The sequence below is a fragment of the Cheilinus undulatus genome, linkage group 4 (genome assembly GCF_018320785.1).
Source record: "Cheilinus undulatus linkage group 4, ASM1832078v1, whole genome shotgun sequence".
NCBI lineage: Eukaryota > Metazoa > Chordata > Actinopteri > Labriformes > Labridae > Cheilinus > Cheilinus undulatus.
The window spans coordinates 47,523,390-47,541,024 of record NC_054868.1 but is presented as its reverse complement, the minus strand read 5'-3'; the positions used below and the strand labels follow the sequence as shown (position 1 = coordinate 47,541,024).

Genomic DNA, 17,635 nt, shown 5'->3' with positions numbered 1-17,635 from the left:
CATACTGTTTGGGATAAATACAGACACTGAGCCTGCAAAAGCACTAGGTTAGAGCCAGTGGTACTATGTACTAAGAAACCAAGGTTAGAATTAAATGTTTTTTATAATGTGAAAAAACAAACCACATCACAGTCAAACAGATAAAGAATGATTAATCATTAAATTCACAAAGATACACAAGGGGGTGATGTCTCTAAAATCTACCAAATTCAGTCAAAGTTTGTCCACTTACAGGTCACAAAAGAGGGGACTTTGTCAAATTTGTAAACCAAAAGTCCACCAAAGAGGGCACTTTGACAAATCTGTCCATTTACAGGTCACCAAAGAGGGCACTTTGTCACTTATGTCCAACCCCAGGTCACTAAGAGGGCATTTTGTCAAATTTTGTTCACTTATAGGTCATAAGAAGAGGACACTTTGTCAAATTTGAACACTAGCAGGTTACCAAAGAGGGTACTTTGTCACATTTTGTCCACTTCCAGGTCACCAAAAAGGGGCACTTGGTACATTTTGTCCACCCCCAGGTCACCAAAGAGGGCACACTCTCAAAACATTCCACTTACAGGTAATTTCTGTCCGATAACAGGTCACCAAAGAAGGCATTTTGTCAAATTTGTCCACCCCAAGGTCACCAAAGAGGACACTTTGTCAAATTTTTACACTAGCAGGTCACCAAAGAGGGAACTTTGTCTCTTTTGTTCATCCCTGGGTCACCAAAGAGGGCACTTTGTAAAATCTGTCTGCTTACAGGTCATCAAAGAGGGCACTTTGTAAAATCTGTCCGCGTACAGGTCACCAAAGAGGGCACTTTGTAAAATCTGTCCGCTTACAGGTCACCAAAGAGGGAACTTTGTAAAATCTGTCCACTTACAGGTCACCAAAGAGAGAACTTTGTAAAATCTGTCCACGTACAGGTCACCAAAGAGGGCATTTTGTAAAATCCGTCCGATTACAGGACATCAGTTGGGGCAGTTTGTCACTGTTGTCCACTTTCAGGTCATCAAAGAGGGCATTTTGTCAAATATTGTCAACTTATAGGGCACAAATCAAGGCATATTGTCAAATTTTGTCCAACCACAGGTCACAAAAGAAAGTTCCTTGTCAAAACTTGACCATTTACAGGCCATTGAAAGAGAGCACTCTCTCATTTTTCCACACAGTGTCCAAAAGAGGGTGCCTTGTCAAATTTTATTGACTTACTTGTCAAAAAAAGGGCATTTTGTCCAAATATGTCTACTTGAAGACAACCAAAGAGAGCTTTTGAGAACAAAGTTTGCCCATGAAAAGGACATAAAGGTGCTTTGAAAAATTTTGTCCACTTACTGGCCACAAAAGATGGAACTTTCTCAAATTATGTCCATTTATATGACACAAAAGAATGCCTTTTCTCAAATCCTACATACTTAAAGGTTATCAAATATGGCACTTTCTCAAATTTGTCCACTCACAGGGTGCTTACTCATGTTCCTCTACCATAATGGCATCCAGGAGGGCCCTTTTGTTGCATTTTTTTCACACATCAATGCCCCCCCCCCAATCCACCAGTGCTTTGAGCAATTGTGTTTCAGGTGCACTCCATGAATTTACTGCCCTAAAAGCAAACACCACAATCAGCCAGTTCACCTTCACTGTTTAAAAAAAGTGAAAAGATCACATTACAATTCTTGCAAATGCATATTTTGTATGACCAACAGCCCAAAACACTAGATTTTTCCACCAGGGACGCAACAATGCAGCAACCAAGCCTAATTCCTAAAACACTGCTGATCTTGACAGTATCATTTTAAAGCATGATATTAGCGTCTTATTACTAAACAGATTGGCAAAGTTGAAGCCATACCTGCAGGTTGGTGATATTTTAACAGAAACAAGGAGACAAAAACAGAAGAAAGCAAAAATATTCTTCAAAAGCCTCTGCTTCTAAAGGATTCACAGTTATTGATCAAATAAGTCCTCTTACATTTTACTGGGTATTCATTTCACTTTACACCATAAGTAAATTTTGTTTGCATTCTTAAGATCTTGACTCATTTATCATTGTTGTTTTTTATCAATTTACTCATCTAGAAAACAACAAAAAATATATTTTCATAGGAAATTCTGCATTTATATTAAATGAATTTAAGTGGTTCAAACATTCAGAAATGTGGGTAGCAATTTCTTATTAAGGAGGTGGTGGGTATAGTGGAGAATTAGTGTATTTGACTTCTTTAGGAATGTTTGTTTACCTTCTCTAGACTGAGCTCTAGTGGCTCAACAATACACTGTAACAGAATATAAAATACTAGCTCCATCAATTCACCAGTCACAGAGTTAACATCCAGAAATTACACACATGTTGACTTCAGCCTGTTCAGTGATTTCCTAAACCTGGGAAAACATGCACACAAACGTCCCTACATCTCTATAAAACATACACATAAATGCACTCAAGCAGCTCTGCATGAAGCCATGAAGCCTTTCTGTTCCTCTCCCATCAGCTTTTATAGGCATTATCTAGATTTGATTTATGCCCTAGGCCTCCGCTGATTGTTTTCTATTTACAAAAGTGACTGCACAAAGAAGCTTTGCCTCAAAAAATCCTGCACAGACCACTAAATCAAACCCACCAATTAATTATAAAGCAGAGAGAGAGAGTGAGCGGGAGAGAGAGCAATCCAGCAATTAATTATACAAGTGAGAGATTGAGAGAGAAGTGTGGCTGAAAACCAGTAAGGATTCACTGCAACTCGAGGAAAAGTGAATAAATTAAACAAAAACAAATTAGGACTGATTTATTTTAAATGTTTAACAACAAAACTAAAAGAAACAGTTATTATATTACATGTGGTGACAACTCTATCATTATAAAGCAGTGAGAAAACAAAAAAAAAATGCATGCCCTCTGCTGGACTCTTCTTTAAATGCATCCCTATGTCCTATCCTATGTCAGTTTTCATTAAACCTGACCATTCTTTGGTACTACTGTGATGATCTCTAGTATTTAAAAGTACCAAAGCATGAAAACCCAGCAGGTTTCCAGTCATACTTTTGACCCAGGGCTGCTGCAAGCAAAAGAGAGACAGCGGCAATTATCCATTCATATTCACAGGTTGGTAAATTCCGATGCTTCTTAAGTCTTTTGGTGTATCATTAGGATGGGAAACTTAAGTTTATGTCTCTAACAAATATAAAGAGAGCAGAAGATGGGGCAGCAGAGAAGACTATGGCTGAATTGAACAAAACTATTGGTAATATTTGCAGGACTTAAAATCAAGAAATTATTGCATTTGTGAGGACTAATTTTTCTTGCACTGGCACAGAGCAGCTATCAGTTTTGCTGGTCAAGACCCAAAAGTGGGAGCTGTTTCAGTGTGTCACAAATGTGTGCTGGGAGAAAATTTTGTATCTGAAAGTCCATGAAGTATGGGGGTCCAAAGTGGACACACAGCTTTATATTTTATATTGCTGTAACAGTGAGTAAATTTTGATTTTTTTTACACAATTTTCTCAGGATAAAATCTGGTTTTCCCATTATAATGTGTTAGTTTCTCCAGATGTCTTAAACACAACCAATATTTGCATGTTATCACTGAAAACAAAACATTAAATGTATTTATGCATGTCCTTTCACAGCTTCTGTAATGAACATGCTTGTTATGTCCTGTTTCTTTGTTTAGTCATACATTTATCCTCATCTGAAGTTCATATTGCAACGCTTTTTTAATGAATAAATTTGATTGGTTTAAATTTTCAGGTTGCAATTTCTCATCAAGGAGATGTTTGAGTCTCCCTAGGCAAGACAAGTTGAGAACAACCAGTTTAAACTTTACAGGTATTGTGCTGTCAAAGTTTAAAATCATGTTACACATAAATCACCAATGCCTATATTAATTAACAGAAGTCTTATAGATAGAAGCTTTGATATGAAATTAAAATTATATACATTTTTTAAAGAAAAAAAATTGCAAGCTCTGTATGTAGAAGTGCTATGTAATTGGACTGACATTTGTGCCCATTCACATATAAGTAGGGATGCAGGAATGCACATTATCATCAATATGGCATTAGTATCTGCAGATTTGAGGTTAAAAGTTAAGTATCTATGTAGGCAGATATTAATTTCTGCCAATACTGACAACTGATGTAAAGGCTGTAAATTCATAGTTTTTGGCAGGACCAACAGGCCTATACCAGCTGAAGTCTTTTTCCTTTCATTATCCCCAATACTAAAAGTGTTTTTTAAGGCTAAAATTGAGTTGCCACCTGGTGGGCAACTTTTGGTAGGCAGTACTGGCGCTGCAGGATGAACCAAACGCTGGGTTTAGGGGCCGAAGCCTTAACCTGGTTCAGAAGTTCTGAACTTGGTTTTTTATCAGTATTTTGTATCAGTATATCTATATTGGCTACAATGAAACTGTAAATATTGGAATATCAATATCAACAAAAATCGAATACCGTGCATCCAGTAAGTTAAAAAAAAAAAGTCAGCAGCATCCAATCCATACTGTGAATGCAATGTAGGAATTTAAATAAATAAGGCCCAATGAACTCTGTCACCAAACAGGCTGTCTATGAGTCTCTACAACATCCACTTGAGGCCACTAGTGTGCTGTTTAGACTGTGGATAGACATCCTCTGAGTTTGCTCACAAAGTCTGCAGGAACTGAAGTCTGCACATTAGATACACCCTCTGAATATGACTCACTTGTTTGGAAATGCCACTTTCAGCTACAGGCTGACTCATACCAGCTGATTATGAATTTTAATAAACATAGCAGTTGTCTCAAATTTCCCCAGCGATAAAGTTTATGAAGTAAGTAGATTGTTGTTCAGCATGCAGATTTGTAATGCAGCTTATGGGCTGTCAGTCTCTAAACAGACTTCAGATGGCGCTGTTGGCCACAGCAGAGCAACAGGAGCTAGTAGATGAATGTCACTGTAAATAATCCTGTTTGTATATTCAACTTTACCCAAATAAAATGTGATACTTAGACTGTTTTGTATTTTAAGACTTTCATGTAGCCATCGTCTTCCATTAGATCTAGGTAACAGTTTGTAACCATGTTAAAGGAATAGATTGATATGAAATCAATTATTCTGATAACATCTCCACCAGGAAAAGTGTCTGCAATTTCAAAACCTTTCAAGGGTTTTATCAACATGGTTGACAAAGGTGTCTAGAACCTGAAAGAAAAAAAAAACAAAGCAGCGTTTCATTTTATCAGTGCAAACAGTCAGATTTTTTCCAAATTAGCCCAAAAGTAGTTAATGTAAAATGTGTAAACACTAACCTGATAATTTGTCTGTTCTCCTTTCACTTAACTGAATTTCATATTTTAGACATATGAGAAAGAAATGTTTTCATAGTAGGAAAAAAAAAGAAGACAAGAACACCCCTTACTGGGTGCTGTATCCAAACAAAACAAAACAAAACAAAACAAAACAAAACAAAACAAAACAAAACAAAACAAAACAAAACAAAACAAAACAAAAAAAATCTGCACATCAGGAAGCTTCAATTCAAAGGTTTATTTAGAAGCAAAAAGTGACATTTCACACCAACATACTCTTCTTGGTGTGCACATTTTAGGCTTCTTTCAACTCATTTTTCCAGTGTTGGTAAACCCCACGACCTTCCTAATTCCAGTACTATCCAGATGCACACTGGGAGCCCAAGACCCTAACTTGACAAATCCCCTGAAAGCCCCTAATGGTTTGGAAGTGACATGATGGAAGTCATGCATAAGCTGTTTTCCTTTTTTTGAGAATAAAACCTCCCGATGTGAGTTTTCTGCTTTCTAAAGTTGCAGTAGAACAATGCCTTGATCACTTATCACCAGCGACAATGACCTTATGTGACAACCTTTGGAATAAGATTTAACATTACTGTAAAGGGGTTTTGTGAGGGACTGCATGTTTAGAGTAGTGATATAAAACCTGATAACCCATCCTGTCTCCAAATACTTTGTCATTTGACTTCTTTTCATTATATTGAATCATTGTATTGTGTCTCAGTGAGCTGTAGCATGCAGTGTTGTCAACAGCCAAAGTTAGCACGCTACTTGTGCAGACGCCTTACATGACAAACAAGGAAATGTATTTATTTTTTGATCTATAAATCTATTTTTTGGGAAATACATCAACAAGCAAATGTTGATGTCTTTCTGAAAGAGCCCTTCAATAGGATGATCATCATGATATCAGGACCTTTGCCACGCCATGGTCTTGTGCTCCTAGTGTGCTCCTAGGGCTAGTGGTCACTGGAATTTCTCCAGGAAATTTCAATTAACATGATAATTAAAGTCATTATGTAATTTGATACATTTTTGCACAGTTTTGACTTTCCAGTGTTTAAAGTTCACAATCAAGGAAACTAAAAATGATGATGTGGGTCAAAATGACAGCAAAGAACAAGTGTATCTGCAGATTTATTTAAAACTCATTTTATGTCTTTGTTCTCTGTTTAATTATCTTCCTCTTCTTCATCTTCATCTTCCTCTTCACCCTCCCCTGATTCAGGCACCCACAGCCCTGAGTCAATGCATCTCTTAAGGTGGTATTTTCCTTCCTGAGGAAATAAAACAGTGACGTTTGATCAGGTTGAAAGGAAATGAATAAACAAGCAAATATTTTGGAATAAGGCTGTACCAGTCAGACTCTTACTGGACCTCACTGGGTTGTTTTTTTATTTACTGTTTCAGCATGAGACTTAGTTAGACACACTCACCACAGGGTCCAGTTTGCCAATGGCTTCCTGCAGCATCTGAATGTTCTTCTCATCAAAGCTCCTCTGTATTTCCTGCAAAATAAAACACATTATAGTGATGATGTAATGCTAACTGAACACTTAGTGTGAAAAAAGGAGAAACAGTTTGATGACAGGTTGCTGGGATGTAAACATCAGTATCCTCAATTTCAAATTCATTTATTATAACACAAAGTTCATCCTTTATTAAAGTGAAGTGTTTCATATCAGTGAAAGAATGTAAACTTTAAGTAATCCTGTGGTAAAACCCAGTGGAAAGCAGTAGATAAGGCTGTTTACCTTTCAGAGAGCTCATGCCTGACTGTGGAGTCCACTCTGCTGAGCTGTGTATTGACTCCTCTGATTATCCACATGGCAGCACGGTTCATATCAATAAACTGGGCAAACATTTACTTGGACGACTACAGTTTTCAAATACGTGAAAAAATGCAGTCTCTCTTCCCAGATTCAACTGTCAAAATTAAAACGTTAAAAACATGCCCCATGTTCAGCATTTTAAACAACAGCAACATTTTGTCTTTATACAGCAGAATCTCAGTTGTTATGATGAAGCTTTTAAAATTACTACAGAACTTTGGTAAACCACATTTTAAAAAGTAATGTGAACAGACAAAGAAAAAATTGGATCCAAGAGCTTACAATTTTTTTTTAAGATTTACTTTTGGGCCTTTTCATGCTTTTATTAGATAGCGGAGGACGGTGGATAGACCTGGAAACAGTGATGAGAGAGGGAAGAGACATGCAGCAAAGGGCCACAAGCCGGATTCCGCCCGTGTACAATACGTGTGCCTTAAACCACTCGACCATCTGCGTGCCCCAAGAGCTTATAAATTTAACTTTAAATTTTGCTGAATATCATAGACTTGAGTCAAGTTTTTGTTTTTAGGTTGTAAAAAACAATTAGATTAAACAATGCCCTGATAGAAAAAGCCACCAAACTGCTCTTAGAAACCAGAGTCTGCTTGTAAATTCAGAATTCAAACTGTTCATCTGAGTTTGAGTCAACAAAAAAAACTTTGACAGTATGTTTTTTACCTCCTTATCTTAATTTATCTCTTAGCAGCTGTTCCTGTATATTGGAGCCATCATTTGTAATTACTGAATATCCTCTCACTGGCCACTTTATAAGATAGTTACAAGAACCATTTTAGCATTAACACTGCCTTAATTCTCTGGCACAAATTTAAGAAGGTGCTAGTACCATTTGTCAGAGATTTTGGTCCATATTAACATGATAGCATCCACATAACTGCTGTGCATCTGTCAGCTGCACTCCATAATCTGGATCACCCATTCTAGGGTATCCACTAGAGCGCTGCTGGTTTGAGATCCAGTGACTGTGGAGGCCATTTGTGCAGAGTGAACTTATAACCCAGTCTGAGATTATCTGAGCATTTTAACAGAGTGCATTATCCTGCTGGAAGTAGCCATCAGAGGATGGGTTCACTGTGATCATAAAGGGATGGACATGGTCAACAACAGTACACAGGCAGGCTGTGACTTTTTAATGATGCCCAGCTTGTACTGAGTAGCCCAGAGTGACACTTGGATAATCTTTCTTCCCCATTCTGATGCCCAGTTTGAACGTAAGCAGATCATCTTGACCATGTCTACATTCCTAAATGCATTGGTTGCTGCATTTTGACTGGCTGACTGGGTACTTACATTAAAAGTAGTAAAACAAGTGTAATTAATAAAGTAGCAGAAAATGTAAATCTTATTCTATTTTCATGTGTAAGCAAAAAAACCTCTGCAAACTAACATTAAACCAGCCTTATCTTCGTGTATGCTTGCATATGTAGGTGTTTTACCTTTGGCAGTGATTCATAAACCTCTACAGGGTCTAAACCACCTGGGCCCATTCTCTTCTGCTTCTCCTCTTCCTCTAGCTCCTTCATAGCGCCCTCCATACGACTCTGTGCGCAGCTGCGGACTCTCTCCTTCAGCAAGTCCAGCTCGTGGTCAAACATGTCCAGGTATTTCTTGTCTGCAGTCTGACATGGACAAGGAAAAACCTTTTACCAACAAATACAACAAACTGATTCTACCACAACAGGACAATGAAACTGACCTTAATCTTTGAGAAGAAGTCTCTAAAGCAGCCTCTTGGGTCGACCTTTAACGCTCGGGCTAAATCCAAAATAAACTGCATAACGATGGCCTGGTGGGCCACCTGCTCCATCAGAGCATGTTTCTGTAAGAACAGAGTGGATTAACAAGGCTGCACAGGCCTGAATCATTTATTAATGTTTTATCTTTACTTTTGTGAAAGCACTCACTTCATCAATCTCATAGTCAATGCAGATGACAACAAGGCAATTAGCCGTTTCTTCACACACCAGGTGTGGGTTATCTGACAGATACCTCTGACTGTCATCCCAGCGATGCAACATACCTGAAAAAACAACGCAGGCAAATCCATTCAAATTCAGGGTCCATTTTTAAGTTTCCCAGCGCTTTTACTCACAGTAATGTCTTTCATTTTGACTGGTCTTTTAAAACTGTCTCTTAAGATAACTTAACATAAGAGCAATACTAAATAGAAAAAAAATTTCTTTAGAAACATCAGCATGTGTCACAAGTTTTTTTACAGAGAAATGAAGACCTGAGAGAGACAGACGGCAAGAAATATGTCAATATATAACTTAGGGATACACTAACATATTGATTTATTATCGTCGACAGTGGCTCTTTTCAACATCAGCCATTGGAAAATAATGTGGTATCAATCAATATTAGCAGCAAATTTTTATCTGTCGTGTTGTATCAGTAATGCTGGAATTTAACACACCTAAATGCAGAAAAGATATTTATTATAGGGCTGACGATACAAACTGTTGGACAAACTCTGATCTTTTTCTATGGTCAGACATGAGAGAAAATGTTGGCATAGTGGGAGTGACGAGCTCGCTTAAGAATGTAACTCCCTTAATTAATATGGCACTTAACTGGTGGTTTGGGAGCCTAAAGATTGTTGTGGAGCAGTTTTCATTGGGTAATGAATGTGTGTGTTGAAAAAAAATGTCCAACAAAAACTATGACGTATAGATGCCTCATGGAGGCGTACATCATTCCAAACATTTTATTTTACTCCATCATCCTTTGATAAAGAGTAAATTTTAGTTATTTACTCTGGAATTTCATTTTTTCTCAGTATCTTGGGATATCAAATCAAATTTTACCATGAATATGTGCTAATTTCTTGAGTTAGAGAAATAGCAAAACTGTACATGTAATCAAGGGAAATGTATTTATGCAAGTTTTTAATAATGATGCACTTTTCAAGCATGTTTTGTCCCTGTCTCTTTGTTCAGTTTTGTGATTTGTCCCATCTTATGTTCAAACTCAAATGTTTTCATTAAATATGTGTCAGTGATTGAAATGTTGTGAAAATTTAAGTCATATTTATGACAGAGCTGATGGTGGGTAAAGAGGTTAATTCAGAAACTCTGGCCTATTTAACATCGTTTATCAACAATAAAATATTAAAGACTTTATTAGATTAGATTCCTTTTTTCTCGGGTTAAGCAACTACATAAGCAAACAGACTGACAGATGGATGAACAGCGAAAAGATGCACTTTATATTTTGTTTTTCTAAAGTAATTCATAATGCCTTGTCATTTAATGATAGAATACGGCATGACAGCATCTGTGTTCATTTAAAGGAGGAGTACAGAAATTCAAAAATAACATGCCGGCTTCTTCAGCTTTAATTGTTCACATATGAAACTAAAACTATGAATATAAGTGTTTGTGGGGATCTGGCCTGTCAAATTAAGGTCTTCTCTAAGTTTAACAAGCTACCAGATGTCCAAGTGTTTGATGAATTTGTAGCCCTGCAGTAAATATTTCAACATATACAGAGGGAAACCTCTGAAGTTTCACATGGTTTCAACCACCCATCACCCATTCTAATATTTTTATGTATTTAATCTTTATGCAAGTATTGAAAATAATTAAGGTTGCCCTCATTTACAATAACACTAAGATCAATACAGATGGTTTAGGATCCTTAAACTACTGCCCATGTACAAGTATAAAGGCAAAAGAGGAAAGTCAGCTAATTAATGGACTCCACTATGCAGGGTCACAATAAGGGTCTTTTCAGCTGGTTACTGTTGAATCTAGTTTGGCTTGAACTTGCTTACAAGTTAGCAAGAAGTATGTCGAACAGCAAAGACAAGTACATTTTTATCATATTGTATATGTCGTGCATGCTTTATATTTTACCTTTGATACAAATATGATGAACTTTATCCCAGAGGCAAAAATGACACTCATGTAGATGCATGTCAGAAGCCTGAATGTGGAACTTATGTTTATCCAATCAATGGTTATAGCTGAAAGTGACTGAATATGTGACTTCTGCTATGTTTAGCATTCACACAGTTCGACCAGCATGCCAATGGCCAGTGTGGAGGCTGTAAAGCATGCGCAGATACATGAAAGACTAAATCAATTTCTAACAGAATTATCTAATTTGGGTGAGCTGGTCTGACTTTGTGGAATTCAATCTAGTACAATTTCAGCTGGACTAACATTTTCACATGTAGCTTCAAAGTCTTATTTTAGTCCAACCCAAATTTGACTTTTTCTAAATGGATGTAAAAATTCTGACAAGATTAAAGAAGAAAACATCTGCATTCAAGACCAATGAAATATTTAGAGTCTTGTGTTCTTTGTTCTAGTTGTTTTGGGCTTCTCTTCTTTTCCCTATTTGCATGATAACTGGGTTACTGTGTTCATTTAGCAGTAGCTTTGTCTCTGATTTTCTCTATTGTTTGTATTTTTCTGTAATTGAATATGCTGCTCTCTTATGTGGGTCTCTCTTAAAAAATGATTTTTCTTAACTTGGTTACTAACAGCTTAGATAACAGACATAAAAAATCAAAGATTTTAGGAAAACTCATCCAAATAGACTGTGTGGTGCTGAATGTACACTCCCCTCCAAAAGTATTAGAACAATGAGGCCATTTGCTTTGTTTTACCTTACACTGAAAATATGTGGGTTTGACATCAAATGATGCTGCCCTCTGGCAGGCACTACAGGTCAATCAAAACAAGGACAAAAAGACTCAGAGACAGCTTCTTCCCACAAGCAGCCATCACACTGAACACTTACATGCACTATTCCCCCTCTACCCTCTACATCTAACACACACCCACTAACACCTTAACCCTCCCCATCTTGCAAACAGACATGCCTTGTCACACACAGACACCACGCATACATTCACAGACAAAACTGGACTTGAAGTATTTACATATTCGTTATACATGGTCATTATTCACACATGGACAATGACTGGAACCACGGGCAATTTGCAATATACTGTAGCATTTTTAAATTTATTTCACTGATATTTATATTTGGCACTGTTGCACTGTTTTACTTTATGATTTGCACTGCTGTACTTTGTACTTTTGTATAAATGCCTTTTACATTCCCTTTTTTAAAGATTTTTAAGATGCCCTATATTTTTAACTGTGGTAACACCACTCCTAGCTGCTACAATTTAGTTGTAGATTCCTGTACAATCAATCAATCAATCAATCAATCAATCTAAGATGCTAACCACTCAATAGCAAGAAGAACAGGAAGACCAGGCTGGAACTTGCCAAAAAGTTTACAGACAGGCCTCAACAAAGTTTTAATGACTGATGAGAAAAAGATGAACCTTTACCAAAGTGATGGAAAGGCTAAAGTTTGTAGAAAGAAAGGATCTGCTCATGATCCCAAAACATGCAAGCTCATCTGTGAAACACAGTGGAGGTAATGTCATGTCTTCGGCTTACATGGCTTCCTCTGGGACGGGCTCATTAATCTTCATTGATGATGTAACACATGATGACAGCAGCAAAATGAACTCAGAAGTCTACAGAAACATTTTGTCTGCCAATTTAAAGAAAGATGTGACCAAACTGATCGAGAGATCCTTCATCTTGCAGCAAGATGATGACCCAAAACACACTCCCAAAACAACAAAGGAGTTCGTCAGGGGCAAGAAGTGGAAGGTTTTAGACTGGCCAAGTGAATCTCCAGACCTAAACCCTATAGAGCATGAATTTTAGCTGCTAAATAGGAGATTCAAGGCACACTCAAGACACAAGCCTGGAGAAGCATCACAAAAGAAGAATGCAAAAGTTTGGTGATGTCAGTGGGTCACGGGCTTGATGTAGTTATTGCAAGCAAAGGATTTGCAACTAAATATTAATTCTTATTCACTTTAATCTAGTTGATTATTATCATATTCATCTTTTTGTGTCAAACCCAAATGTTTTAAGTCTATAGCTGAAATAAAGGAACTGGCCCCACTGTTCCAATAGTTTGGGAGGGTACTGTATATAAAAGTACAACTTAAAGTAGTGGGTTGAAAGGGACAAAAAGCTGAAGCATACCAAAGTGTTTGATTTCCTTCACATACTTCTCCACAAATGTCTTGTGTTTCTCCACTTTTTCCTTCTCAGTTTCCTCCCTCATTTCAGGCTTCAGGTTGAAAACACTCTAAACAAGATAACATAAACAGACAAAGCATGCTAACAAATGAGGTCAGACTGAATTTCATGACCTTGATGATGACCGTGCCTTACTTTGCTGAAGCCTTCTTTACTCAGGGTGTCGACATTCCAGGGCAGTTTCTTCTCTTCCCGTCGGTATTCTTCGATCAGTTTTTCAAACTTTTTTTCATCCTTCTTCAGTTTTTTCACCTCAGCCTGGAATTTATTCAGCTCAGCCTCTAACTCCTCATTCGGCTCCCCCTCCTGCCTTTCTACTTCCAGCTTTTTAAGCCGTTCCTGGGCCTCATTTAAAAGAGCCTTGCATTCTGCAAAGTTATGCTCCAGGTCTTCCCCTCTCTGCTGGAACTCAGCCATTTTCTCTAGCCGGGACTGTGATGGAAAGTAGGGGAGAAATAGTGCAAGAAATAGAAATCAATTTAAAGACAAAAAGTAAATAACAACAAGGAATCAGAAAACAAAGACTGAAAATCTTGCAAGGATAATGCTCTAGAATTGGAGGGGAAAATACAGGATATAACTGAGAGAAAGCTGTGCACAGAGGAAAGAAAGAGGCTGCTATATAACAAAAGATATACTTGAAAATTAAAAGCTAAAAATTTTCATTGTTGGGATGTATCTGTATCATAGTTTTAGATTGTGGAAACAACCATAGGGACATTTTTAATGTCAGTGATCATATTTGTTTAGCTCAGGGGTGTCCAAACTTTTTCCATTGGGGGCCACATACAGATATATATATGGAGGGTGGGGCCACTTTTATATATCTCACCTCAATAGTAAAGTTAGTGAAACCAATCTAGTGTCGGTTAAGATATGCTCAGTAATCGGGTATGCTTAAATGGCTAGTTGATAGCTGACAACCCAAATTGTCAATCATTTTAAGGATTTTGGGGAGGCCAATCAGATTTCAGGGGGCCCTAGACAGCTTTGGCTACCACTGGCTCCGCCCCTGCAACATTATTGGTGCAGCTATTTGCTGCTGTAATCCATTAGGGTGGTATAAATCAAGATATCTTTATTGTTTTGTTTACCAGTATTTTTACTATCTAGAGTGCCGTCTCAATTTAGACCAGGAAGAAAAAAAAAACAAAAAAAAAAACATAAAACCTTGTCAAAATTTTTGTATATGCATGGTAGCACTGCCTTGTGCTGAAACTAAGAAGAATAATGTAGTGTAGCACAAGCTCCATGCTCTATTGAGGTCCATAGTTAATGCAATTAATTTTTGGGGGCCAATCAAAAATGGGCCACGGGCCACATTTGGCCCCTGGGCCATAGTTTGGACACCCCTAGTTTAGCTTTTACTTGCTGTAAGAGACCTCAACAAAGTCTTAGTCGTCCAGAAAAGGGATAAATAAGAGCATATGTCTTTTCAAGAAAATCCCAACTTTTGTTCCAATACATACTGATTGAAAAATTTTCTACAGAACATAAAACAAAAAAGAGCTTAGAGTAGTTTAGGTATTTTGTAATTATGGTCAGCAGAGCAAATTGAACTTTGACTTCGTGATGACCAATACTTTCAGCCTCAAAAATCTCTTGATATGACTCAGGCTTCTTGTTTTAAAAAATGTAATAACATGAATGAATCAGCCCCTGATGTTGGAGAGGACTCTTAAGTATCAAAGGATTTTTTTCAGTTGTAATAACATCAACACAACACATAAAAGTGCATCCGTTACAATGACTTTTTTTTTTTTTTACCTTTTTACCCATACACAGTCCATTGTGTTCACACAGTGAAAGGAAACAAACGACTGTAGTTGAGGCTAAATGAAACTGAACTGCTGAAATGCTCCACATATGCTCCACATATGCGCCTGCAAACACTTAAACAAAGAATGCTCTGCTATTGTTTAACCTTTCCCACATCTCAGCAAGCTTAGAGTCTCTACAAAACATCAGATTTAAATAAAGGCATAATATAAACAGAGAAGAGAAATGAGGGGAATTCTTAGGACTACAACAAACACGACTCTACACTCTACAATCAGGGTTACACAAAGAGAGCATGACCAAAGCTGTTAGCAGTAATGCTAGTCAAATGATTGTGACCTATCACCTCAATTTTATGTTTTTTTAGAGTGACGATAACATCTCTTAAGCACTCATGACTTGAGTAAAGATCTTGTCATAGGCTACTGACCTATTTTCAATAGCTCAGATGCTGACATCTTAAAAGAATAGAGCTAAAAATGTTGGTAAACACTGGTAAGGAGAGCTGAGAAGGCAATGTGAATGTTTTAAGATAGTATTGTTTCTAGAACCTGCGTAACTGTTGCCATTTTGCAGGTATTTATATCAATATACAGGAAAATAACTATTTATAAAGATGATAACTTGTTGTGTCTTGGGTATGATTTACTGAAAAATAAAATTTACAATGCTCTGCTGGATAGGCTCTTTGTCAAAACAGATTTAAAGTCCCTTCAAATACTCTAAACGATAATTAAACCTAGCTTTTTCCAGAGCTTTCTACTACTTTCTCATCCATGAATGAACACGCATGGTCATGAGAAGTAGTGGAAAGCTCTAGAAACAGCTGCTTAGGCAATCCTGCAATGTGATTATAAGCTCTAGGAAGATCTAGGAAGTACACTTTGCATTTATATAACTGGCAACTTATCATTTCTAAAATAAGAATTGACCATTCACAGACACATTTCTGAATCAAATGTTCCTTTCCAGCCGGATGTTTTTAAGCACAGAAATGTCTCAGATCATCTGAAACCATTTAAGATATCATCTTATGCACTTCTAGCTGCTGGTCTCTTCTTATTTTACTTCTTAAATGAGCAAATTTCTAAGTTTTAAACTATTATGTTTTGATTAGGATGTTTAGATTTAGGTAGAAAATGTTGACCATGATAACAAAAACACTGAAATTACATTATAAATGTACGTGAAAATAATTTTAGATGCATTAAAAGCAAGATGCTTGCTACTTATGGAGCAGTTACTAAACATTATCAGTATTTAAGGCATTTCTTTAGCTTTCTATTGACTTGCATTACCTTCTAGCAGCTACTTTTAATATGCACATTTTATACAGGGTTTCTCTTACACCCTATTGATGAAATTTTCTTCCCCCAATGTCGTTTTTGCCTTTATTTCTAAACGTACTGTTGAATAACAGCTGGTTAAAAGCTAGCTAATAGTTCTGTTGGCTCATAATTCAGAAGGGTCACAGATTTCTGCGTAACACCTGTTTGGTCAACCCCCCTCTGTATAAACTCCTGCTCCGTTGCTAGGCCACTTTTACTACTACTAGAAAGAACTAACCAGGTAAGACTCCAAACTTCACGGCTACAACAAGTTTCACTGCTGACCCGGTGTCTCATTCTGAACAAGCTTGGTGTGTCGACGTACGGACAGGTCACGTCTTCATCGTCTGACACATAAATGTGATCCCAGACGCTGTAGTCGATGCCTGCGGTGGTGCTCATCCTCCAGCTCTTCCTGCCCCGTTCTTCTCAGGTTTTCAGTGACAGTTAATGTTACAGTGAAAGAGAAACTGTTCAGCTGTGCCCTGCAAACAAGAAGGCGTCAGTACACAAGCCAGAAATTGATAGTTTCCCAATCCTCTTAGCGAGGGAGGAAGCCGCAAGCCGTTTACAGAAATCCCCCTCTTAGCGGCAGCCCCGCGCGCCTGGAAGCCAATCAATACACGTCATCAAGAAGCGCGGATACAGCCGTTTGTCCATTTATTTGTCAGTGGAAAGCAAAAAAATAAAAAATTGTAACAGTTAAACCGTACGATTTAAAGTGTCACAGTCATATGTGATAATAATGGTGGGGTATGTATTAATTTTTTCCACTTTTTAGCATAAACAAGGAAGAATAATACCTTTTAAAAATAAAGTTTATTACCTAAAGGCCTAAGATCATAAAGGTAGGCCATTCTGCTTGTGCAAACCAAGTAAAAGCTCCCGTTTGACGGTTTCGGCTAGTTATAAAACAGGCTTAAGTTAATCCCTATGTTCTCATGAGCTATTAAACCAAATGAGAAAGTAAGAAAGAATTATTACATTTTTTTAATTAGATTTTTTCACTGGATGTGAACCTGCTGGAGGTTGATGTCATTAAATTGTTCATAACAGCTCCTTTTTAGCTGTTATGGCCCACTTTGGGAACCACTGGTCTATGTGCATGTATGTCAACCTATATGTGTGTAGCATGTCAAGTTACAACATTAAATTTCCATTTGAGGGATTAATAAAGTGCATCTTCTTTTATTTATCTATCATTTATAACTACAATCTAGCATTTTATTCTTTTATTAACAAAAACACCTTTCAATTTTTTTTTATACAAGTATGGTAATACCATACTGCTTTTTGATTATGTTCTTATATATCACTTGTCC

The 17,635-nt window shown here is 37.2% G+C and overlaps 1 protein-coding gene across 3 annotated transcripts; it reads right to left on the bottom strand.

Annotated features, from left to right (window-relative positions):
• Window positions 1–5,496: 5,496 nt before the first annotated feature.
• On the bottom strand, window positions 5,497–16,903 carry cdc37 (cell division cycle 37 homolog (S. cerevisiae)). Of its 3 annotated transcripts, none has more exons than XM_041786319.1 (8): window positions 16,552–16,903; window positions 13,342–13,638; window positions 13,150–13,255; window positions 9,028–9,143; window positions 8,820–8,942; window positions 8,560–8,742; window positions 6,710–6,781; window positions 5,497–6,550 (listed from the first exon to the last, which is right to left on the bottom strand). In XM_041786319.1, the coding sequence occupies exons 2-8, from the start codon at window positions 13,621–13,623 to the stop codon at window positions 6,446–6,448; spliced, it is 987 nt and encodes a 328-aa protein (XP_041642253.1). In that variant the 5' UTR covers window positions 13,624–13,638; window positions 16,552–16,903; the 3' UTR covers window positions 5,497–6,445. The 3 variants fall into 3 exon arrangements, 2 of the variants coding, with proteins under 2 accessions (XP_041642253.1, XP_041642252.1); XM_041786318.1 differs by lacking the exon at window positions 16,552–16,903 and adding an exon at window positions 14,974–15,091; XR_005991845.1 differs by lacking the exon at window positions 16,552–16,903 and adding an exon at window positions 14,974–15,091 and having other exon boundaries at window positions 6,530–6,550; window positions 7,028–8,742.
• Window positions 16,904–17,635: the final 732 nt, after the last annotated feature.

Excerpts from the sequence above, each read along its gene's own strand:
- cdc37 (XM_041786318.1), bottom strand. The coding sequence starts at position 15,072 with ATGTGGAGCATTTCAGCAGTTCAGTTTCATTTAGCCTCAACTACAGTC. Across the intron at positions 6,782-8,559 it reads TTTATGAATCACTGCCAAAG|GAAATACAGAGGAGCTTTGA; the intron begins GTAAAACACCTA and ends TTTATTTTGCAG. Across the intron at positions 6,551-6,709 it reads TTGGCAAACTGGACCCTGTG|GAAGGAAAATACCACCTTAA; the intron begins GTGAGTGTGTCT and ends TTATTTCCTCAG.